The sequence below is a fragment of the Lagopus muta genome, chromosome Z (genome assembly GCF_023343835.1).
Source record: "Lagopus muta isolate bLagMut1 chromosome Z, bLagMut1 primary, whole genome shotgun sequence".
Taxonomy (NCBI): Eukaryota; Metazoa; Chordata; class Aves; order Galliformes; family Phasianidae; genus Lagopus; species Lagopus muta.
The window spans coordinates 49,530,247-49,555,605 of record NC_064472.1 but is presented as its reverse complement, the minus strand read 5'-3'; the positions used below and the strand labels follow the sequence as shown (position 1 = coordinate 49,555,605).

The window sequence follows — 25,359 nt, the reverse complement described above, 5'->3', positions numbered from 1 at the left end:
TAACATGTCTGGTACAGCACTCAGTGGGAGTGTGACTTCATTCAGTTAGCCTACCATCAACCTCCATTCTCCACTGGCCATACGGGGCCGTTAAAAGGTGAGTTTTGCACACTCTCAAGCTTAAAGTTTAAAGAAAATCCCTTTTGTAAATTCCCAAACACTACTGTCTTAAACCTAAATTCACTAAAAGTTTCTGATTCAAGCAAAAAAAAAAAAAAAAAAAAAAAAAAAAAAAGTCCTCATAACTCAAGGCATTTATTTCTGTAATTTTTGATCTCCTTAAGAGATCATCAGAATCTGATGCTACAAAATTAGACTGTGAAACTTGACATAAAATGTTTTCTCCCACTTCCCCACCAATTACCATCATTTGTGATCACCAGAAACCTCTGCTTAGTGAATATAGCTTAGCAATATGTGGAGAAAACATTTACAAGGTTTATGTAAATGCACTCTGATTTCAGAAGAATGCAATTTTTTGTACTCCTTTGTTTTAAACCAATATTTAGAATTGTTTAATGATTAAAATGCTCTTTAGTTTTGCATTAATGGTACTGATTTGTTAAGCATAATAAATATTACAGACTCTCATACAGAAAATATACTCCTATTTTTTTATTTTAAATCATTTCTCCCTTGGGAATGACATGGAACTTCACTGTGGACAACAGTGGGGGGTTAGGAAAAAGTTCTTCAGCAGAGGTCGATAGGCATGGAACAGGTTCCCCAGGGCAGGGGATACGGCCCAAGCTGTCAAGAGTTCAGGGAGTGTTTGCATATTCCTTATGTTCTAAAACACTCCGTCCTAGACAGACATATAAAATACAGCATCAGAACTTCCAGGATAAATCTTGGAATTCAGTAACTTTGGCAAAAAGTTGTACTATTTTTCTGAGGTTTTATGCAGTCAAAACTCTTAAATATTTTATAGCAAAGCACTTTTCATATATGTTAGCACACATAGACTCTGATTGAAAAGAGTCCGCAAATGAATCCAGGTTTCCTCAAGTTGCATTGACAGTCTAGATGTTTCTTCCAGGAGGCTTGACTCTGATGAAATAATCTTAAGATGTAACTGAAAAGTAAAAATATGCAGCAGTTAGTAAAATTAACACAGACCAGATTCAGAATATCAGCTTCTTCAGTTACATTACTGAAAGCGAAGTATTGGAATTGAATGAAGACAGTTCTTCAATTCATTCATTCATTCAATTTAATCCCACCTCAGAAGCCATTTTCCTCCCAAATATTCAGAAGCTTGGATAAGGCAGCAAAACATCTTACTAGATGTACTGATGCTGCTGAATCTATCCTAATCACACACTTCTCTAGAGGGTAACTTTCTCCTCTGTCCAAAAACTGCATCATAAATTTGTATTCAATTTAGAAACATGAAAGAGATGCTCTGATATCAATCATGATTATTATTTCAATTATCTGTATTGAATAAAGCAAAAAGAATCATGTCACACACTCCTAAAGATATGGAGGATGTTTTTTCCTTATATAAAGTATTTTCTTTATAGACAGTAACCTCGGTAAAGCAAAAAGAAAAGCAGTATTTCAACCATGTTGAGAGTCACTGTATTATTAAGTGGTAACACTTAATGGATGGAATAATAATTTTCTCAGCTACAGCATAGATCTAGGAGTTTTGATAAGCTCTGAGCTGTCTTCTCTAGAATCTATAACAAAATATATCGTTGTGCATTTAGCGCAGGGGGAATTTGTATTTTGAAGTGTTTCACTCTACAGATTTAGTTATATTAGCTTGTAGCATTTGGTCTTGTTGACATAACCCTATGCATTCCACTTAACACCAGCAGAAGAAAGAGACAAAATAAAATCCTGAAATAATTAAGAAATGTGCTGTTAAATAGATATTACCACATACCTGAATGGTTTAACAACTTTTCCATTAAGTTGTAACTAATTGCTTTCTCACAGCTTCACACAGTAGGTAAGAGGGCACAGCACTATCAGAAAGGTTTTGATTCTCTACAGAACCATTTGAGTAAACACTATTGCATTTTATCATGGTAATCTTGTAACTTCCACACCTCTGGGAATAATTTGTCAGATCTGTGAAGCTTAACAGTTGACAGAAGAAAGGCAGACCACTGACACATGAGGTCGGACTTCCAATCTCAAGGGGTAAGTGCAATAATATGCTTATTTTACTTGCCCAAACACTGTGCACTGAGTTACTTAAAATACAGAAAATCTTAGCTTAAAAATGAACAACCATTAAGAAATTGTCTGTGTTACAAAAAACAGAACACGCAGAACAAATAACCTGTAAAAAAAAAAAAACCCACGTTTGGTAAGTCTTTTTAAAACCATCCCCAAAAGAAACCATTTAAGATAAACAGCTCTAGTAGAGAGTTCACACAGATTTTGTGTCCTTTCACTGGACCATTTTATTCAGGAGTAACACAAACTTTTAGGAGAATACTGTTACCTTTAAAAACAGTGCAAGGTACGCTTGAGCAAGTTCAAAGTTGTACTTCTTGTTCAGCATCATCCCAATCATTCTCAAAAAGCTTAGCATCACCTCCAGGGAACCACCACCCTCAGGGGCCAAACTCCTCAGCTCTATCTCAATACTAGATGGTCCCAAGTCTTTCAGCAAATTAAGTGGAGCTGTATCTATGTTAAAACACAGAGCAATCATCATCATTAACATCTGCAGAAAAGAATCTCAGGAATCCATCCAATGCAATTCAGAACATTTGATATATAATCATAAAGCAAAAGCTCAAATTTCTAACGTTTCCTTACTATTCTTTCTTTCCACAAAATGTCATAATTCCTCTAACTCACCGTATGTCTCTGAAAAATACACCTCTAATAAGGAAACTCCATTTTTTTTCTAAGTCCACCTTGACAAATACAATTAATACCTTTCCATAAATTTCCTTTAACTTCTGTGCTTTTGGACAAACTATGTCTCTGATCAACTAGTTAAGACTGACATTTTTTATTTCTTTTCAACAAAGAGAAGGAATTATCTTTTATTCCAAGCCATTACTGCAAATATATCTTAGAAGAAAGAAACCAATTACTATTGTCTCTAGCAATCCTTAGTGTTTATTGCTATTGACATTAAGCAAAGTAAAACATAACCTGGTGCATTTAAGGGAATTATTCCTTGTTAAGTAAATTTCTTCTGCTTTCCTGGGGCAGAGGGGGAAAACTTCTCTGTAATAGAAATATGCAAAATTTACAAGGAACTCTTTTCTCCTCCTTTTTTCATATATGTTCTTCCTCATAATTACTGCAATCAAACCTGTTCTCCGAGAACTGTTTTAGAAATGCAGAAATAAAAGCATATGTGGATGCAAACACAGCTTTTGGTAGCAAAATTTTTAATGCTGTCAGCTGATTAATATTTCAGTTTCTGAAGTTTCTAAGGAAAGCTGTTTCTTATACTCTCATATCATTGTAACTACTAATATCAGGTATTAGCTAGTTGGTTTAAATTTATTTCTATGCATGAATATTTAATTCCTGTGAAGATAATTAGCTAAAGGAAAGGTGTGATATTGGCAGTGCTGAAGGGATGCATTAACTCATTTTTGTGCTGTGAGAGACTGAAAAACCAAGCATGGAATACACCGTGAAAGCAGTATACACACAATATGGAAAATGTGCCCAGTTAAATCGATATTCTGCAGTCCTGCTCTGCAGTGCAAAACCCTGCCTCTATTCCAGTGTTAAATTAGGATGGCCTCTAATGTACCACTACTTATTTGCATGGCCTACTCGTCTTCAGAAGAGGTGCTTGTCAAATACCAAGCACAGAACCATGCTACACACCAGTGGAGTACTGGGAGTGGACCAACAAGCTCCCTGGACTAGGATTACAGCACAGACCCTGCAGCACACTGTCGTTTCAGCAGAGATGATACAGCCTGATGGCAGCCCAGGGGATCACTACTGCAGTGCATCACGGAGTACGCTTGTTTCCTGGTGCAGACAGCCAGAAGAAGCTTAATTTGGTTTTTATATTTTCAACTCATATTTTACTCTTCTCAAGGCAGTTCTAAAACAGCTTAATAGAATACTCTCAAATGACATACAGAATAAGAGACAGAATAAACCCACAACTTGCTTGTAATAGATGGCCAAAATAAAGTATATACACAACATGTTCTAAGCTTTTCAGAACTGCCTCATAGATAAGGTTTCAGTAGCTGTCCATTTAAATTTCCAGGTCAGTTACTGTATGGGAACTGCTGAGTCACGGCCTGAACCTCTGATTGATCACCTGAGGCGAGCCATGAGTCAGCCAGAGGAGCACAAGTGAAGGTGGAGCCTGGCTTCACCCCTCCAAGACCTATTGAAGAGCTGGCTACCAGTGTGGAAGGATCTCTTCTGGAGATCCCTTCTTCTGGTGCTTTCTGTAGGTGAGCCTAGCATACAGGTACGCCTTCCATTTATTCTCCTTATTATCCTAGTCTATTTTGCCTAACTCTCTTGTTCTTTTGTGATTATAACATCTTAATATGCATTGATTATGCAGTTACATTGCTAAAAATCCCAATTTCAGTGATTCTGTAGCAGCACTGTATCAACAAAGAAAACAGCAGCTATGTTCATTCTCACCAGAATCTTAAGTAAAACAATTTCAAGAATGCTAAAAAAATAAAAACAATCCAACAAATTTTGTCAATTAGGTCGGTTAAAAGTAAGTTTGCTGAAAGTTCAGAGAAGTAGTCTTTGCAAGCAGAATTTGCTAAGCAAATCAGAGTTCTCATGTTTCAATGAACCATCAGATTATTCCTTATCAGATCATTCCCTTCCAAATAATAAAAAGCATATTTTCTGGATGACAGCATCACAACCTCCATGAACATCTAACAGTCTTAACAAAATTACCTGCTTTCTCTAAGCAGTTTTTAGCCAGTTTGGCTCCATGCTGCCAGCCAGCTTGATCTTTGGTCAAGATTGTATATATATTTCTTAGCTTTACAACTATCATGTAGATCATAAGTGCATTTTCCTACATATATTGCAATTCTGACATTTGAAATGAAACATGCCAAAATATCACCAGCTTCTACACATCAGTGAAATTTCTTAACTTACATTCATTAGTGCTCAGGGCTTCTTCCAGACGAACGTAGAAATCAGATTTCTGTGCCAGTACTCCAATATTTACTACCTTTGACTAAAGCATGAAAGAGTAAGTAAATATGCATAAAAATGTAAACATATCTGCATCTCAGTTATACTCTTTTCCTGACATGATGAAGACCTACAGAAAAGCACCATTAATATAAATACATTAAAATTGGTGAAGTCTACAGCAAAATTTCAGTTAGGATTAAAAAGCCTATTTTATTTTATTGTACAAACAAAATTGCACACTAGATAAGCATTACTATATATATATATATTTTTTTTTTACCTGTGTATCATTTTCTTGCTCTGGAGCAGCATATCGGGGAACAAGACCAGGAACCGTTGGGATGAAGAAAGGGGCTGACTTGGGAACCTTTGGTGGTTCTCTTGGTTTATTTTTTTTCTGTTAATAAGATATTCAAATAAGTCACGATCGCAGTAGGAACAAGCAAGTGGGAATTTCTGTTGTCAAGAAATTAATTTTTAGAATATCACAAAAACTATTAGAACTGAAAAGTAAATATATAGAAAAATACTTGACTGTTGAATATGAACTGAATATAAATTATTTAGAACAACCTCTCCCTCAAATCCCAGAAACTGTGATTAGAAGTCTTTTGCAATCTTCTACTGGAAAATCCAGAACAATACCTGAAAAGTGAGATCAAGTCCTGTGAACAGATAAATGCAGCTCACAGCTCAAAGACAAACTATCCAGCCGTATGCTAGTATTTTTTATTTATTCCCTCTTTTTCTGTTTATAGGAATGGCTGCCTGCTGTTTGGAGGCACTTAGAACAGATTTATGGACACTCACAAGATGCACTAAAAAAAAAAAAACCCTTACTTCAGACAGTTATTTTGCACGTTGCACGAATCATTATGGTAAAAGTTACAGAAAGTTCTTCTCAGAGACTGCTTACAGAAGAAACAGCCTTTATTTTACCTGCTTCTTCAGAAACACATGCTACAGTAGATAAACAACGATGTAACTCATAATATTACCTTGATAACATCAAGACTGAGGAGATTTTTCCATCTTGATTCAGGTAGTAAGGACAGAGTTACCAGCTGTTCCCCCAGTTGCTCTGGTGAGTCATACTCTACCATCTCATCACATTGGTCTTCACCTTCTGCAACATCCACATCTTTAAAGAACAAATATATTTTATGAACATATATAACTTCTTAATTATTATAAATAAAAACACAATTATTTATTTTGCAATTAAAAAAAAAAGTCTTGCAGATATTTGTCTCTTAGCATAATACCTGACAAGCTCCAGTAACAAACTTCTATCGATTCAGTGAAATAATAAATCATAATAATTGTGCCTAAAACGTAGAATCTAATAGACAATACTGCCAACATACGTTTGCAAAGCAAACAGCTTCACTTTCTGTTTTCTTTTTGCATACTACACAGCTGAGTCCATGGATGTCCCAGAAAAGCCTAAAATCACAACACCAGAACATTCTAAGTTTTAAGCATCTAAACAGAAGCCTTACATCGGTCGAAGACAAGAAGTGAATTCAAGCATCATGCCAGAATCAATTTATAGGATTAAAACATGAACACGTATGGGAGGAAATCCTATCTCCCTAGTTTAGGCATCTGAAAAGAAAATGTGCCTAATTAAGAGATCAACAGAGCAGGTTACTTGCTCTTTTAAGCAGTCAGTAGCTAGGTATGTCTCTCCTCCAGCTGGAGATCAAAATATATGCACTGCACCTTACGAGAACAAGAAAATGTATCATACAAGATCTCCATCTAGAGGTCTTCAGATGCACAGTTGTTGGTACTAAATGTAATTATAATGCAATTTAAGCTATTCTTCCACTCGGAATTCAATACAGGACTGCAGAAGGTGAGCAAAAGTCAGTCTTCTTGCCCATGTGACAACACAGCACTGAAAGTACCATGGCACAAAAGCTGGAGGGGAAAGGAACAAGCAAAGACCTTGTCCCACATGCTAAACAGAAATATTTATTTCAAGCACCTCTGATAGAGGTCATAATGTAAGGTACTTAAGGCAGTCTGGGCTTAAAGAAAGCAATCAAATAGTCAATCGAAACAAGCATTCTTATTACCCACAAAACCTACTTGAACCAGTGAAGGTAATCAGAATGTAATTCTGTATGTTCAAATGCAGGAAAATAAACAGACATTTCAGTAAACATTAGAGCACAAGGAGTAGGCCAAAGTCTGCTAGAAAGTAGAATAAATAGAAATTCAGGAATTCAGAAACAGAATAATAAGACACCAAGTTTTCACCAAAGAAATAAAAAGTGTCTTCTATTTGAAATTCAGTATCAGATAGAAAATAATCTTCTGTCTGAAGGTCACCTTGCAGAGGGCAGGTGCCGGGGAGTGTTACCACAGAAGGCTCAAAGTCTGCTGGAAGGGGCCGTAAAGAGACGAGTGAATATAAAGAACGGTTGGACCTAAAAAATAAAATAGACATTTTAAAACCAATTTTCATGTGAATGGGAACAATTCATTCAGACAGAGTTCCACTGCGGCCCAATATTACCGCGCTCTAACTAAACATCAGGCTTCACTAAAGATAAACAGATGAGCATGAAATGAAATGCAACTGATATGTACTGTTAAAAAGTCTGAAATAGAAGACTTACGCTAAAGCATTATTGCCAAAGACTTCATATAGCAATAGGAATTAGTTTTACTTCAATCAGTGCTAATTTCTGCATTTATTTCCAATGGCAAAATTACCTAAAAATCTTGCTTGCACTTAGTAGGTACAAAGTATTATGCAAATATAAATGATTCATCCTACTTTCAAATAATTACAGAGTGGCATTCATAACAAATTTTCTAAAAGTTTGAAACCTGCACATGAGCAATTAAGTAAATGACTTTTTTGCCATTATAAGCCTAAGGTAGATAAGAACTTTTGTAATTACTTCTAACAAACCTCTTCTACTTAATCACAGAAAGGTCTAACAAGGGAACACCCCTCAGGTAATCCCATGAGGAGTACTGCATCCAGGCCTGGGGCCCACAGCAAAAGCAGCATGCAGAGCTGCATGAAAGGGTCCAGAGGAGGGCCACAAAGTTTATCAAAAAAGCTGGTGCAACTCTCCTATGAAAAAGACCACCCTGGAGAAGAGACAGTTACAAGGAGACCTCCAATACTTAAAAGGAGTTTACAAGCAGGAGGGAGACTGACTTTTAACATGGTCTGATAGCAATGGGATAAGGGGGAATGGCTTGAAACTGAAACAAGGGAGATTTAGATTAGATGTGAGGACAACATTTTTTAATCAGAGGGCAGAGAGGCACTGGCACAGGGTGCCCAGAGAAGCTGTGGCCAATCCCTGAAAGTGTTCAAAAGCAGGCTGGATAAGGTCCTGTGAAACCTCATCTAGTGGGTGGCAACCCTGACCATGGCAGGGAGCTGGAACTGAACAGTCTTCAAGGTTCTTTCCAATCCAAGCTATTCTGTGAGCCTTTAATCCACTCATCTGGCAACAGGAAAACAAAAACTAACCATCAAAAAAATAAATAATATGTTACTTCCATTCTACCCTAGCCAGTCATTTGCTTTCAACTTGTATCAAATTTAACTGAGATGCATTTTTCACTTGTGCTGACCTAACATTAATAATTAAATAAACATAACTTAATAAATAGTTTACTTAATAATTCCTTATAAATTCCTTTGAGGAATTTCAGACAATTTTGTACACTAATAAAAGCCCCTCAGTTAGTAACACTGTATGAGCAATAATACTCAAAAGATCAAGAAAAAAGTAGACTCAGAGAAATGGTTTACAGAACTGTTTACAGAGAGAAACAGAAAAAAAATCATTCCTTCATCAGAGTAAGTATATTAACGACAAGAGATTTAAAGATTTACAGCTCACAGCAACAGAGAATACCTCAGTCTTTTAGAAGAAAAGAGGACAAAGCTCTTGAGATACATATATTTGCCATGACAGTGGTTGAAAGCATCCGGCCCCATTTGAAGTTCTTTACAGAAATAAATATTACATACCACAAATAAATTCCAAGATCATCCACATGGGCTGAAGCTAGAAAATCTCCTGTAGGAGACATAGTAAGACTCACTGCTGCAGAGTCTAGCAGAAAGCAATCTATGAGGCTAAAAGAGAGAAAAGAGAAGTCGTTAGCAAATTGAACTTTTTGTTCTATACGTATCTAAATTACAGCACGAATAGGATTGAATGCAAGCAGGACACTGTAAACATATATGCAAACTAGCATAACTGAAGTATTCAAACACATCATATACACTCAGTGAATGAGTGGCATTGAGCAACAAACCAATTACATTCATAAAACTTTGTTATCAGCTACAGCTGGAACATTTATTCTGCCTCCTAAGAAACTCTGAGGGAAGTTTGATGAACTGTCTGTCCACATTCAGCTCCTTAGGCCCAATGCACTTCCAGCGGCAATAGATTTCATACTTCCATGCAGCCCCACACTGCTCTGAACTCATATTTTAGTTAGTTCTCTGCCATCAGTTGTTAATTCTTCCATTCTATACAGATACATCACATGCACTTGATTAACTTGGAGGTCTAACGTCCCCCAAGTAAAAAATGAACAACTTCCTGCAGTATTTTTTCTCTTGACATTATCATAATTTCAGCATGTTATACCATTCCCTGATCACTCCTTTTACTACTGCAGAAAAATGGAAAGAAAAAAAAAAAATCACATAAGAAGGAAGTTAAAATATTCAGACATGTGCAACTACTGCAACAAGTCACTTTTGAGTTCTAACCATTGCTGCAACTACTGGATGACACACATCCTAGTAGGACTTCCATACAAATTCATGTTCACTGCAAGGTTTGTCACTTTTCACAATGTCATTTTCAGTTACTTCAAACTACACGAAGTACTTGAATGTGTTCACTGACAGAAACTTGGACCCATGAAAAAGGATGTGAATAGATCAGGTGAACGGCAGCATGGATGATGCCACGCTTAGGGCTTTGGGATCTATGATCTCAGTTGCACCTTTGAGGGACTGGGCATGCTGATGTCAGATAGGATGCAATTGACCAGGTGGGACAAGAGTAGCAGACTGGATGGACTCATCAGCAGAACTAGAGTTTATGGGGGAAGGGGATGCACCTCTGACTGATGGAAGAGCCGGAGAACTGTCAATTTAAGAAACAGCATGGAGAAGACTCAAAATTGTTCCAAAGAGGGCTCCTCCAAGAATGTAACACAGCCAATACCCCAGCTAAAGTGCCACTACACCAATGCACACACATGGAAAACAAGTACAAGGAGTTGTAGTGCAATTAGACCACTATGACCTAAATGCTGTCACAGAGACATGGTGAGATCAGCCAAAAAACTGAAATACTTCAGTTGAAGGCTATGAGCTTTTACAAGAGACAGGCAGGTGAGCTGCCCCCGATATGTGACCAATGGCAAAGGACTGCCTCTGAGAAACAGCCACAAACAGGCTGAAAGCTTGCTGGTAAAAATTAAGGATATCTGGTTGTCAAGGTCTACTTCAGGCCACCAGATTTAAGGGAGCCTGTTGACAAGGTCTTCTGGCCTCAGATACAAGAATCATTATGCTTGCAGGCTCTTATCTGATGGGGTATTTCAACCACCTGCTAGGAAAGCATTTCCATCTGCTAGGAAAGCAACTGGAAGTCTGTAAACAATACACAAGACTCCTGGAGTCCACTGAGGACAAATTCCTGGTCCAGATGTCAGACAGACCAACCACAGAAATGTTACTGAAACTGATGCTCACCAATGCAGATGAGCTCATTAAGATTGGAGGTAGGCAGGGCTGTAGCAATCATGCCCTGGTTGAGTTGAAGATTTTTATTAAGAGCTGTTGCTCCTTTTCAATAAATTCCTCAGCCTACAAAACATTTTCTTATAATTCTGAAAACAAGCAAGCGAACAAAAACAACAACAAAAAACCCAAAAACCAACCAGCAATCAAACAAAAAAACAACAGGGAACATCATGTCGTATCTAGATCTCTGCTTGACCAGAATTTCTGAAGTAAAACTTACATGTTTCTAAAATGAACCTAATTAAGAACAGGCTTCAGTTCAAAAAACAAACTGGATTAATACTTCAGCATAATGGAAGTAATTCACCTCAGCAGTCTCTTGCTATTTTGAATATATAACTGTTTTGGGACAAAGACATTCATACTTTTTTTACACTTACATGAAAACTCTTAATTTCATAATCAGATCTTAAAGACACTGGTTATACTGCATTCCCTGAAAAAGGCACAAAACCTGGTCCTCACAAGTGATTTCAGTTACTTGAACATTTGTTGGGAAAATAACAGCGGTTACATTTTGGCTATCAGGTTCCTGACATGCAGATGGACTACTTCCTGTTATTACGACTGTGATGACTGTGAACAGCACATTACTGTATTTGCTGCTCACTCATCAAGATAACTTAACAAAACTTTGAATATCAGAAAGTACAGTTTGGTGACAGATAATCGAGCCGGAAGGTTTTTTGCTTGTTCAGAAGACAGAAAGGAGTTCACACCATTTGTTGCTACAGCTTTTTCAACCAACTCACCATCCAGAGGGAAGGTCCCAAGTCTTAATAGTACAGTCCATTGATGAAGTTATTAGCCAACGACCATCAGGACTGAAAGTCTAAAATAAAATACTCAATTTTAATGCCACAGCTTTGTTTTAGATGACTTTCATAGATCATGATGAAATGATCTGGCCATAAAACAAAATTGACAACACCTTATTAAAGAGTGAAAAGAACAAAAATAGAAACTATTTCACAATATGTTTAAATATACTGACCTGTTCCATATGTCTTTAAGTATTTTGGACCCCACTTTTAAACAACGTAGCATAAAATTGAAGAAATCAAATACTCACTTCCTAACATGAAGAATTAAATCAGACACTAACAACAGGGTATCTTAGTGAACGTTGCAAACCACAACTACATAAATCATAAAATAAGGAAGCATCAGTGCGTTGTATAACCTCAGATCTGTTTACACCATGTATTTACCTGGCTCATCTTTTCTACATGTATACTTCAAGACTAGCTGAATTCTACACCTCAACTTGACTTTCACTATTTGCTGATGCTTTATTTTGTTAAATTCCAAATTAGCTTCTTGTAAAGTTATATTAAAATACCAAGGTACCCTGAAAAGACACATCCATTTGAATGACACATTTTAACATGAAAATGATCATCATCAAAACTGCTATACTACAGTTTTACCGTTCACTGCTGAATACAATACTTGGTGACTGAATATTTGCAAAGAAAATTCTGCCTTTAGAATGAATAAGGCATATATATATATACATAACTTACTGCAGAAAATGAGTTAAAAATTACCATGTCATTAATACGTCCGTGGTGTCCTGAGAACTTCCTGACAATCTTCCAGGTTTCTATATCCAAAACACTAATGCTGAAGTCATCAAAGGCAATTCCCAGAATGCCACTACCAAGAAAAAAAAACATATATGTCAGTGAATATTTAGAGATAAATGAAAACAACTTACTAACCTCACTTCAGGATATCTTTATCCTGAATTAATCTAGAGAAAAACAGGATAACACAAACTTCTTCAGTCTAGTAATATGATTTGTACAACCAGCAGCCTGTTGTATTTCAAGCACCAAAAATGCAATCTCCATTACAATATTTGTCACCTAGAATTTATCTACAGCAAACAATATAAAACAGCTTTATTTTCTTACCTATCTCTGTGAAGCAGAATTCCACTTGGAGAAGAAGAAAGATCAGTAGAGTGAACTAGATCTTTAGCTTTGAATTTCCAAAATTTAATTAATCCATCACTTCCAGCTGTGATCGTCAACTGGTTTAATCCATCCACTGCTACCCCTCTAATAGGCCCCTCATGAGCTGGAAATCAAGAGAAAAGAGTTTTGTCTCAAAATTAAATACAATTTAGAAATCAGCATAACGCTAACTGTTCTGCATGGCGTTGCCTAGCCTAGCTACACTAAATGAGCTGTAAAACATGACCAAAAAGTCTAAAGTGACCTGATAAGACCAGTTGAGTTTCATTATTTTTTTTTTAAATCAGCACAGAAACCAAATATGCAAAATATGCAAAATTAACAGATTTTCAAGTTAACACCCAGGCGGAACAAAATTTAATTCAAACCACAAAACAAGAGGTGCATACAGTTGAACCTGAAGATTAACTTTAATTTCTGCTTTCAGTTGGGGAGCTTTTTTTAACATTAAGTTTGAAGATCTTTTTTCTGTCACTTATGGAGACTACTACTCTTACTCAGAATTTACTGCTTCAGATCTTGCACAAAGTATGTTCCTTTTGTTTTTTTTTTTTTGTTTTTTTTTCCTCCACAAGGAACTTGATACTGCAGTGTAGAGACAATGCATAACTCCTTACCAACCTTCTCTTAATCTCTGTCTAGGGCTTACTTTTTCATCCCGCTACTGTAAGAGATAACTTCAGGTTTCTTAAACTAGACAGCTTTCAAAAAGCCCAGCAAGCTTTGAGGACTCACTGGGATTCCCTCTTTGTTTCTACAAACAAAAACATCAGACTATAAAGGCACCAATATACATTTCAGATTTACGAAACAGCAGCAAACATACCATGACATGGAATATCTACATAAGCAATGTTAAAAGGAGATGAATACCATCACCCACAAAGCCCTAAGTTTGCAGCTGGATATTTAAATACCTGCACATGCAAAGAACTGGAATTCCTTAGGATTTCTATTTCTTGTGTAAAGTATCTTTTCATTTTTAAGCAGAAAACATTTCATGTTTTGTGAGATGTATCTGGCTAACAAGAAGCCAATACTGGAGATGTGAGTATTTCAAAGATATCTACGACCCAGGGTCTCATTTTAATGCTAAGCATTCTGGTAGCTGTATACTCTAAAACCAAACAGACATGCATATCAAAACCAGCAGGGATCATGCTCTGAATAAGTGGACTCAAATTACTTCCAATTACAGTACAAAATAGAACAGCATAGGTTACTTACAGAAATAGAACAGATTCTCAAGTTCAACTCAGAAGGTGTGCTTGACTACTTACACAGAACTCAAAGTTGTTGCTACTCCATTAAGACTCAGTTTTAAGAAATTCATACCTCTTTCTCTGCCATAGCGCCCTCTGTGAATGCCAGACTGCATGTTATACACATCCACTTGTCCTGTTGACATCCCAATTACAGCAAAGTTCCCACAGGTGGTAATATCAACAGCCTTTCAAAGGGAATAAAAATGCCTATGAAAATAATTCTTAAACTGCAGAATTAGGAAAACTGTTAGGAATGTTAACAAAATGTATTAGGAATGTTAGTATAATTGTTACTAGACTTCAAAGAAAACTGCATGGAATAAACCTCTTGAAAAAGTAGACAGAAGAGATCTTAAAAGAAGCAAATTCGTAACAAGTAATAAATGAGATGGTTCATGCCTATAAAAGATAATGAAATAATGACTTAGTTACATCTGTTTTTGCAGAAGTCACATGTAATAACATCCAAGCTGCACCCTACATGAGCAACTGTGTGCAGCTCAGTAATTACCATAAAGCACACCTGCTGCCACTACTTCAACATCAGCCTTGACAATGGTAGCCCAAAAGAGCATAAATTCATAGATTTTGAGTTGTAAGAAACAGAGAAACAGTAAGGTCTAATCTCTATTAAAAGAGATCTGATTAAGAGAAAGTAGGTATTTACAGCTGAACTCCTCCACCACTTAACTCCTAAGTGTAAGGTCACAAAAAGAAAACAAGATAAACAAGTAGTCTGGGTGCAAAGCAAATGAGTTATATGTGCTACAGTAACTACTTGCATTGCAAACTCATAAATCCTTAGCAAACATTTGAGTGTATTTTATTGACTGCTTGACTTTCATTGTGGTCAGGCTCAAGTTCCAAAGCATTTTAAAGAAAATAACCTGTTTGCAACTTGAAAATAAATTTTTCCACATTGTCAGGAAAACACACCACATTTTCAGCAATTTCCCTTCAGTTTAATAATATACAGCACAAGCATATAATTATTGATGTATAGTTGAATCTAAGTCAGTTTGAGAAATTAAAGGTAAACATCAATCACCAATCCACCTGAATTCAAAGATAAAATATGCAATTAACCTGTACGTGTAAGGAAAAAAAGATGCATATTTCTCTTAACGTTACAAAACAGTAAGACACCCTAAGGCAGCCATCATAAACAACTCTGAAAAGTAACTAAAACACTCCAGATAAGTGCCTTTTCATTATAAATACTGCTTCTCTACAAACAATTCAAAATAGCACTGTAATGCTGACAGTATCCTAAATTAACTAATAAACTTACTGTTGCATATATATCAATAGGCTTGTTTTTGCTAAATTCTTCTGGCCTCAGTTTATGAGTTCCCATAGAAGTTTTCTGATAGTTCCAGGTTGTACAGGTTATATACCCTTGATGACAAGCAACAATACCATCCCAGTCATTCTGATGAGCCACCTCTGCAACACAATACACATTCATTTTAGAAACAATCACTCCGAAGTCAAATAACCTTTTTCTGATATAAGACACAGTATTTTGAAATACCCTTACACAAAGCAGTATAAACTTCAGTTTTCTTGCTGGATGACCAAGGGGTTATTCAGGAAAAAAAAACAAAAACAAAAAACCACCAAAGCAAAGTTGTTCAACTTACCATTGTAACTGAAAGGCTAACAAAACCACAAACATTTTTTTCATGTGCTACACTTCAAGTCTTTGTGTATTTGAGTCTCTGTGGTTTGAAAAGCATATTTAAGCTTAAATAGTTTAATTCAGCTGTTCAAGCTGTACACATTTCCATAGCCACTAGTTTAACCACCTAGAGCAGTTTTTAAGAACTACACCTGTTCTACATAGCAGCTTTTTCTGCATTTGCAGGAAAACCTTTCCTCTAAAGCTTAGTAATAAAACTTTAAATCTAAATATGATCAGTCATGCAGGGTTCTAATTAATGAGCAACTTTGCACTTTCTTCTGTAATTAATAAATGAAAACATGAAAAATGTTCAGATCTTGAAACTGGTAATTCTACACCTTTAAAAAGTAAAGCAACCAGATACAAACTGATATACACCAGCTCAGCCAATGTAACAAAAAAGGAGCAACTCTATCTAGAATGTACTTCTATCAATGTTTGACGTCTGCAGACATACCTAGGGTAGTTTTTCTTTAAATTAATCAAGCAGAAGACTTAATATTCATTAAAAAAAAAAAAAAGCAAGCATTTTATATATGTAACTCTACAAGTATCACTGAATTCTACCAAATATAAATACTATATTGACAGAAGGGCTACGTGATATAATAAGTCCAAATCTTTCAGCATAGGAAACACTGAACCATAGTTGGAAGATGGAACGGCTGTCTTCAAGACAGAAATACAAAGAGGACAATTTTCATTTAAAGAAAAACCTCTTTGATAAGGCACAGATAACCATGATTTTACTTCTAAATGATAGACTTGATCAAGTTCAAATAAACTGAGTAACTGAAATTTGCCTTTGAACAGTGACTCAAATACACAAACTAGGAGATCATAAATCAACTGTTGCAACCAGGGTTTCCTTATCTGACAAAGATCTTCACTTCCCTAAGTGCTTGTTCACCAGCCAAGAGTAACATGGGTGCCATAAGATTTTGGCTCTCACGTTGGAAATTTTCAAGACAATAGCTGGTTAAATTGGAGACATTTAAAATATACTGCTGTTTCAAAAATGTAAGAAGAGTTTACGAGATAACATACAATTCTGAATTGTATTCCATAGCTCAAGAAGAGCCGTGGTCTCAATGATTTCATCTTGATGCAGCACAAGCTTTCAATACATTTTGTGGCTTGAGGGTTAAAAGATTAAAGATGTGATGAGCTGACACATATCTCAGACTACTTACCTGAAGCAAAGGCTGTAATTGGTGGAAGTGCCATCGTATCATGTTGAAGACCCTTCTTTTTTGATTTCTTTTTGTTAATTGAACCTTAAAAAAGTAAGTGAGTGTCTCAGTTTCATGGCTAGGTCTTAGAATTGAGATTAAAAGTAGTTTATTTACTACATGTAAAGTTCCTATTAAACTTTGAAAAATTTGGCTTTCAACAAGCACTGGTGTTCAGTAGGGTCTTAAGATTCTAACAGAGCGTCTGTCAAATTTCATAAAATACTGAGCTAATCACTCCATTAATATATTCACAGATGCAGTACTCAAATGATTTGTTCCAGGATCTTGTACTGACATCCCAAGGCAGAGATCCACCATCACAACTAAATGTGTGATATTAACAGGACTAGACTACATCAAGCAATGCAAACATTCACCTATTTGAACAGCCACACTCAAAAATTCCAAATTCATCCCCAGAAGATATAAATAACAATTAATCATGCCTATTTAGATACACACAATTCCATATACAGATGTTTAAAAGAATTATCTTAGTTTCACTCCATGAGAAAAATGAAAATGTGGCCCTTAAGCAACACAGCATACAAAGATGCGTTTTTTGGTTTTTTTTAAACAAAACTCTCCACTGAATCAAAGAAAATGAAGACAATAAATCCAAACTAACTGCATTAATTTAGCCTACCAAACAAAACTCAAATAAGAGAAAAGAAGTTACAATTATGCATGACAAAAATCTGCATCTGGATGATTTATTTATTTTTAATACAAAAATCATACCAACATTTCCCACAGTGATAAAATTTGCACTTTGAGGTTACATAAATTACTTTTCATCAGCCAAACACTTCTGACAACATACTTTATCAGGAAGGACTGAGTTTGCAGAGAGGTTAAATAAATGGTTTTCATGCAATTGTTAAAGTGAAAACGCATCTGTTTACATAAATACTTTTCAGGTTTTTTCAACAATATTTGTATTTTGATTGAAACACTTACCACGTCCTAAACTTTTATTGAATCTTTCATGCACTGTTGAAAAAGACTGCAATGTTCCATCTTGACCTGACAAAATATTAACAGAAAACACTGAAGTGCAAAACTCAACCTTCTATTCACTCATAAGCCAAATGAATGAGAAAAGCAGAAGATAAATTCTCAGAAACCCGAAGTAATTTAACAAACATTCTTATCTGAGAAAAAAATATAAGTACTGTAACAAATTTGTTTTCTATGGTCTATATCCTAATACTTTGTATCACAGGCAGAAGTTTTTTTAAAAATCTTCTCTGTGTTCAACTCCTGCAATATCCCCACTTTGTCCCTCACAAAATCAAAATGTTGCATATTTTCTATCATTACTACCATATAAATACTGTTCTGTTCTTCAAATACTTCCAAAGTCTCCCATAACCTTATGCTACTCCCACCACCACCAATATTCCTTTCTTTACCCCTTCTTTCCCTACCCAAGATATTCCGCATTTGGTTAAGAACTGCACCTAAGCGAGTCAGTAAATTAATCAAAATAAAAAATGGTAAAGGCACAGCTCTCCACCTCCCAGCAAACAAGCACAATAATGCCTCTAGGCAGTCATCAGTATTCACAGAACTTTGAGTAATCCAATTTAATAAAGGTACGGAAGACAAATATGGATCTGGCAAATAGAACAAAACGCTATATGGGGCAGATATGGACAAGACAGAATCAGAAACTAACAGAAAATGTAATTGTACAACATGTAAAATAAACTGCACTTTATTTGAAAGTCAGAATAATCAGCAAACACTGTTACTAGGAAAGAAAATTATTCACAGTAATTTATACTTAAGGAATCTGAAAGACAATGGAGTAACTATTAGAACTCAAACACCTTTGCTTGTGTATCATAAATGGTGTAATAAAAAGCCTCCATAAGGCAGAAAAATCCACATTCAGAGACAGGACAGTGCAAAGAAACAAGATTTTTCAGACTGGGAGGCAGGACAGACATAGCAGGAACTCAGAGCCACATCAAGCAGGATGAAGGCACAGACAGCAGTGAAATTTTATGAAGTTTACTCAGAGGGAAGCCCATTCTAGAGAAAAGACTTGAACAATCCCTGCTCATTCACACTCTGCTCAGAGGAGTTTTCCACTGACCACCTTCATGACCGTATGCTGGAGTTTTTTCAAATATGTTCATGTCTCCCATACATGGTAGGGCCAAAAGTGGTATAATCAATGTACTGCTGAGCCATATTAAAATAAAAATGTCATGTTCTCAAATGTTGCTCATGTAGGCAATCTAATTACATCAGCATAATTAAAGATTACATTAAGTTTCTGTTATGCCATTGTGGTAGTGTTCTTGGCCACCAAGCATTCTGAGCTAGTACTTAATTTCTGTAGCAGTCTATTAACTTATTTTTAAATATACTGGTTTCTAAGGAAGGGTAGTCTCTTACACACTCACAGATCAAAATATTGGTATCAAGTGATCTTGGGAAGACATATTACACATAAAACTTGGGGAGACATACCACACATAAAACTAAGCTGCAACAAATTACTAAGAAATCATAATCCATAAATCCTGCTAAGCTAGTGGGAAAAGTAGACTGGCTCCTGCGAATTACTAAATAAATGATGTTGTCTACTTTTTTCTGTCAACAGAATTGACAAAGTTGTTAAGTGGTTTTCACTTTGACTAGTTGATAGATTCTAAGACAAAAATGAAGGTTTTATTTGTTAAACACATAAACGCAGACAATAAGAACAGCCTCAAAGCTTGCCTGCTTATAACTACTTTTCAGCCCAAACACCACTGCATGCTCCTTAAGGGAAACTGTGAAATAGTCTAATGCAGTAACAACGCTATCTCCACTCACTAATCACTTTCTATATTTCATAACTTATCTCATGGGTAACACACAGCTCTTTTATGTTAATAAAACAAACCTTGGTAGGCTGTGTGCCTTCATCACTACAGGAAATCAGACTGAATAAGAATTAGAATTCATACCTGCACTAAGGATTTGCTCTCCATTTTGCCCATGGTATCTGATTTTTGTTGGTGGTGCACTGTGTCCCATTCGGCTTCTCAATACACGTCCGGTACCACCGGGTCCATCAAAAATCCACACCTGCCTCCCCACAGAAAGCAGAAAAATTAAGATGATAAATACTGCAGTGCCAACAACTACGCTCCCTGGAAGTGAGAGAGGGTAAGCTGGAAGCTGAGCAAACTCCACATACTGGCATTCACGTCCGACACCAAAACTCTGGAGGACTGCAATGCAGCAGCTGATTGCTGCCCACTGGTCGTATGACAATCTACCAGATCAAAGAAAGCAAGGAACAAAATGACATCTAGCAACTGCAACAGCTAATGAGCCAGAATGCTAATAAAAACTAGAACAGATTAAGATTTAAGTTAGTATTTCAGGATATAAATTGTGGTTTAGGAAGCATGGATACAAAGTCTTATTCTTCAAGATTGCCATAAAGCAATAAATGACAAATGATAAGGCAACAAAACCTTAGACTAACAAATCAGCTGAGAGCCAGCAACTTCAGCCATTTGAGTTTTGCTGTATTTGTATCTCTTGAAAGTTACTACTTCAATCTAGGGTACATATCAACACTTTAGAGGACTGCAGGATCAAAAGAAAACCAAAGACATCATCAGACAGCAGCCATTACCACCACTTACCCTTATAGCATTATCAGCGCCATTAGTAATAAGAAGTGGTTCTCCAGGGACAAACGACATACCAGCTACTGCTGTGGAATGTGCATTTCGCATTTGACTCATCAGTTTCTTCTCTTCTAGATCCCACAAAGCTATGTGACCAACTGGGCTACCAGCTGCCATTACTGGGTGTCCATCTGCTCAGAAAAAAAAAATCAAATTTTTGTGTTTGTTTTTTGACTTTCAGGTCATCAGGTCCCTACTTACTTCTCACATATTAAAACTGATGCAGAAAAAGGCTACAATCACAAGAAACCAGTAATTCTCATGCTAGCTCTAAAAAGGTGTTTTAACTGAAGTATTTGTAATATTTCAAACAGAAAATAAATGAAGGTCACTTGTAATAGAAGCAGGATTTTTTCATATCAGATAGAACCAAACATATTCAAGTTCAGTAGGCAAGGCCAGTAGTTTTCTTTGAAAGCACGAAAGGTCTTAAATTCACTTAAGTCATTCTATACCCCAGTTTCTTCTTCAAACCTTCACACTTCAGAATCTGATAGCCACTGTATTACCTTAAGTTGACAGCCTTTTTTTTTTTTTTAAAAAAAAAAAAAAACCTATTAAGTTTGTTTTCTCAACAGCTTCAAAAATGAATTCCTGAAGTTGATAACATCTTTATTCAAGCATTCTAAGTAAAATTATGATTTCACAATATTTCTAATTTTTGTTATACTTCTTCTTCCTGCCTAATACCAAGTAAACTAACTCATAACACTAAGTTCAAGTAGTTCATGTCAATGCAAAAAAAAAAAAGAAAAAAAATAAGAAAAAAAAAAACCAACCCTCTATATCCTGCATAGTTAGTAACCAAACTTTCATCTTCAACAAAAGACAGTTTCTAATCCATAGTCACATCCATGGACAGCTAAGACAGGCCTAGAGTTTTCTTTTTGTGGTTGTGCTTCATTCTCCAAAATGGAAATTTTGCAAGTTCATTTTGATTTAAATGAAGAGTACTTTACTCAAAGACCGAAACATCACGTGAATTCAAAAGAACCGGGTTATATTTATACACAAATATAGGCTCTGTATCAAAGCTCACGTTGTTAAGATTTACATATTTCTCTGTTCAAATGAGAGACTAGACTCAGTATCATAGGTTCTGTAGGCAGTAAACGACACTACTGTAACTGGCTTGGGTATTTACAAGACAAAAAAAAAAGCTGCAAATATATTCAGCAGAAACATCCATTCATTAGTCATTCAAGTACTAACATTTTAATGCACGTTCACAGAGAAGATGCTTCTGAGAATTAAGTTTATACACTCACAGCATACTGATCATTCTGCACTAACTGCAACAGCTGTGTACTACGATAGCTCTTGGAACATTAAAAAACAGTTTACTTTTTACTGAAAAAAGAGTACCACCTGTCATGCCTCCAGTGCAGTACATAAGAAAGTGTGTACTTATCTTCAGCCTTTGAAACGAACACTCTCATTCCAAACTTTGTTTCTGAAATGCTTGTTCAAAACATTTTCCCAAATTCCATTTAGTTTTAGTGCTGTTTCACGCACTTTAAAAAGACCTACCTGTACGAAAAGATATTGCTGTGATGGGGCCCCAGTCTTGTTGGAATTTCATAAGAGTTTCATCAAACTTAATATTATGTATAATGATATGACCAGATACAAGACCGACTGCAATAATATCTACTGCTGGGGCCTGTGGAAACATTGAAAGAAAACTGAAAAAGCTTGCAAGCACCCTGTAAGTATCAGTACCAGAACAAACAGTAAAGGCATCTTCTGCAGGAGAAACCCTATTAAGCATTTAATACGAAGAGAGATGGAGGATTTCACATCTGCTCTTCACTGAATAGAACAGTTACATTTTCAGAAGTTTTGATTCCTTAGAAAAATATTTCAAGTTTCCACTAATTTTGGAAGATCGGTATGTATATATAGTCACAGATACACATTCAGAAGTTTCACACAAGACCAACACAGATCATTTTCAGAGGTGTTAGCAAAGCTTTAAATACTACTAGTAATTTCAAATTCATTTTTATATCTGGAAAAATAAAGCAATTAGAAAATCTTTGCCTGAATCAACAAAATCTACAACTTACTACTATTTGTGATGTGAAAATATTTAAGTAGCAAGAAACTACCAGTGTCATGGAAATAACACAATGCACTGGTGCCTTGTGAACACCTTGTTTGTGAACTCATTATGTAATTCAGTGAATAAAGTCTACAAAAGTGATGAGCCAAAAACATGCAAGATGCTGAACACGACAGAGCTAGGACTAGCCTTCAAATCTACCTCTCTTCAGTATCTAATAGAGGGTTATTTGTACATCTTGAAAATTATTTTCATTGATGCCATTTTAAACCACAGTATCTTGCCTCGTATTGCCTGATATGCTGTAGGGTGTTACTATCATGTCTTGAAAAGAACAGATATTATTTCCATTTTGAACTACAGCATTTTGCTTCCTATTCTTGAACAGTTACATAAGAAAGTAAGATGAAAAAAATACTAACTTGTGCGAGAGCTGTGATCCCCAAGCCCCATCCTGGAAACGAGTACAAGAGTTTGCTGGAAAACAAACAAAACCAAAAACAATCAATCAACCAACTTTTCAGGATTTTCACGTTAAGATGAATGTTTTTCATGCATTTACACAAACAAGTATGTAAGTTTTTTTGCTCTTAAATGCCTCTTAGAAGAAAAAAATAGTAATAATTATGTTTCAGAATAAAACCTCAAGTTATTTCAATTTGAAAAAAAAAAAACTGCATTAATATTTCAAAGATTACATAATTAGGTGACAAGAATAAAGAGGAAGACTCATTTGTTGTTAGTTGTTTCCCTCACTATTCTGCTTTAAACACACATCTTCAAAACTCCTATCAACACACAAAGCAAAGTCAGCTTCTAAATAAAGAATAAATCCTTTACTTGCAGAGTAACACCTCCGCAAAGTAACTCGTATTTATAGTAAAGGTATACCAACATTGTTGCTGTGTTACTATTTATATTATTGAGAGAAAAGACAACCAAGGTAGTAATACAGCACTTAATGTGAATTAATCAAGGCAATATTTCAGAACAGACACAAGCGAAAAATTATTCCTCTACCACCAAGTTAGTCATTCTTAAAAGACTGCTAGCCGGAATCTATCCTTCTCTTTCTTTTCTTTCTTGCTGGAGACTACCAAAGCTTCCTCTCAGTTCTACAAGTTCAGCCTTTATCTAATTGTGCCAATATGTATCCACAAAATAATCTCTGGAGGGAACAAACAATGGAAAATAGAAATTGCTTAATACAGCAAAGTTGCCAAAAGGACAGTAAGAGTTATGTAAATTCTTAAATAGCAAAGCAAGAAACCAAGACATTTAATCAAGGTTTTTTAACATCTGCGATACATTGCACCCTACAGGCTGTGACTTGCATTAAAGAGACACAAAAGTAACACGAGTAGAAACATTTACTTCTCTATACTCTCTAGCTTATTTCTACTTCCCGATTTTCACAGCACACGCTTCTGAAACATCAGAACAGGAGGGGAAAAAAAAAAACTTTCACAGAAAGTACACAGCAGGTACAGAAATAAAAAATTCAACCATGCAATCTGAATAAACACCTATTTGCAGTACATATATTAATATACAGCAAAAGTTAAGCTCCATGAGTGAGAAAGCAGTTGATCATAGTAAACATGATATACTGTCATCTGGACAGTGTTCAACTGGGACATGTTCAGAGACAACTACATGTCTACACATCTCTTTCTTAAGTCTACTGATCAAATGCTAATCGCCTCCACACTACATGCCAGCAGCTCCTTGGAGCAGCACCAACCAAACGGAGGCAGGAAGCCTGGGCATGCATTTACTATTCTTTCAACTATTTTCATGGGAAAGGTATGTGATTCCAAGAAATTAAAAAAAAAAAAAAAAAAGTTAATAAAAAAGATTCCTGAACAACCCCTGACATTCTGCAGAGACAGTAAATAACACGTAGTCTGAAAGATACCAGCATGCAGGGAGAAGCAACATTCTCTGTTCCTGGAGACAGACCAAGTGAAAACTGATGCCAAAGAATTCAGTAAAATATTCCATCCTCAAAAGCTACCACACTTAAAAATATTTGCTGTATCCAAAACTGCTTGGAGCATGAAGTATAACTAAGATACTAAGAATCTTACTTGGATCTTATATTCCACAGCTGCAAGCCACCTTGTTCACTCCCGAGGAGAATTTTATTCAAATACGTGCTTGGATGCAGAATTGTAGAAACTGCAAAAGTGGCCTTATCAAAAACCACTTGAAGATACTCCTCTGCAAAGAAAAAAAAAAAAGAAACAATGGTATTGTGGCTAACTCCACAAACCTGTAGCTTGGTATCCCCCGGCAAATGTAAAAAGCAGAAGAAAGTTTACATAAACCACATAACTGGTGTTTCTTGCATTAAAGGATTAGCTAATGCATAGCAGGACACGCTAGGCTTGTTTACTTCATAGCATCTGCTGGCTTCAACATAAATTTTTTACTTATAAGACTACCTAGCACAACAAGGTTGGCAATACTGTAGTGA

At 35.9% G+C, this 25,359-nt stretch overlaps 1 protein-coding gene across 1 annotated transcript in view; it reads right to left on the bottom strand.

Moving 5' to 3' along the window:
* Positions 1-239: 239 nt before the first annotated feature.
* Positions 240-25,359, bottom strand: part of WDR36 (WD repeat domain 36) — a 29,505-nt gene continuing 4,385 nt past the window's right edge. Inside the window, exons 5-23 of the mRNA XM_048931369.1 lie at positions 24,971-25,103; positions 23,303-23,357; positions 22,346-22,478; positions 20,771-20,946; positions 20,081-20,201; positions 18,075-18,140; positions 17,073-17,156; positions 15,487-15,641; positions 14,266-14,380; positions 12,868-13,033; positions 12,499-12,607; positions 11,701-11,780; positions 9,146-9,253; positions 7,474-7,571; positions 6,132-6,274; positions 5,414-5,530; positions 5,092-5,173; positions 2,462-2,649; positions 240-1,075 (exon numbers count right to left, since the gene is read on the bottom strand). Coding sequence (XP_048787326.1) covers positions 926-1,075; positions 2,462-2,649; positions 5,092-5,173; positions 5,414-5,530; positions 6,132-6,274; positions 7,474-7,571; positions 9,146-9,253; positions 11,701-11,780; positions 12,499-12,607; positions 12,868-13,033; positions 14,266-14,380; positions 15,487-15,641; positions 17,073-17,156; positions 18,075-18,140; positions 20,081-20,201; positions 20,771-20,946; positions 22,346-22,478; positions 23,303-23,357; positions 24,971-25,103 — 2,279 coding nt within the window. The 3' untranslated portion in view covers positions 240-925. The remainder of the gene's footprint in view (positions 1,076-2,461; positions 2,650-5,091; positions 5,174-5,413; positions 5,531-6,131; positions 6,275-7,473; positions 7,572-9,145; positions 9,254-11,700; positions 11,781-12,498; positions 12,608-12,867; positions 13,034-14,265; positions 14,381-15,486; positions 15,642-17,072; positions 17,157-18,074; positions 18,141-20,080; positions 20,202-20,770; positions 20,947-22,345; positions 22,479-23,302; positions 23,358-24,970; positions 25,104-25,359) is intronic.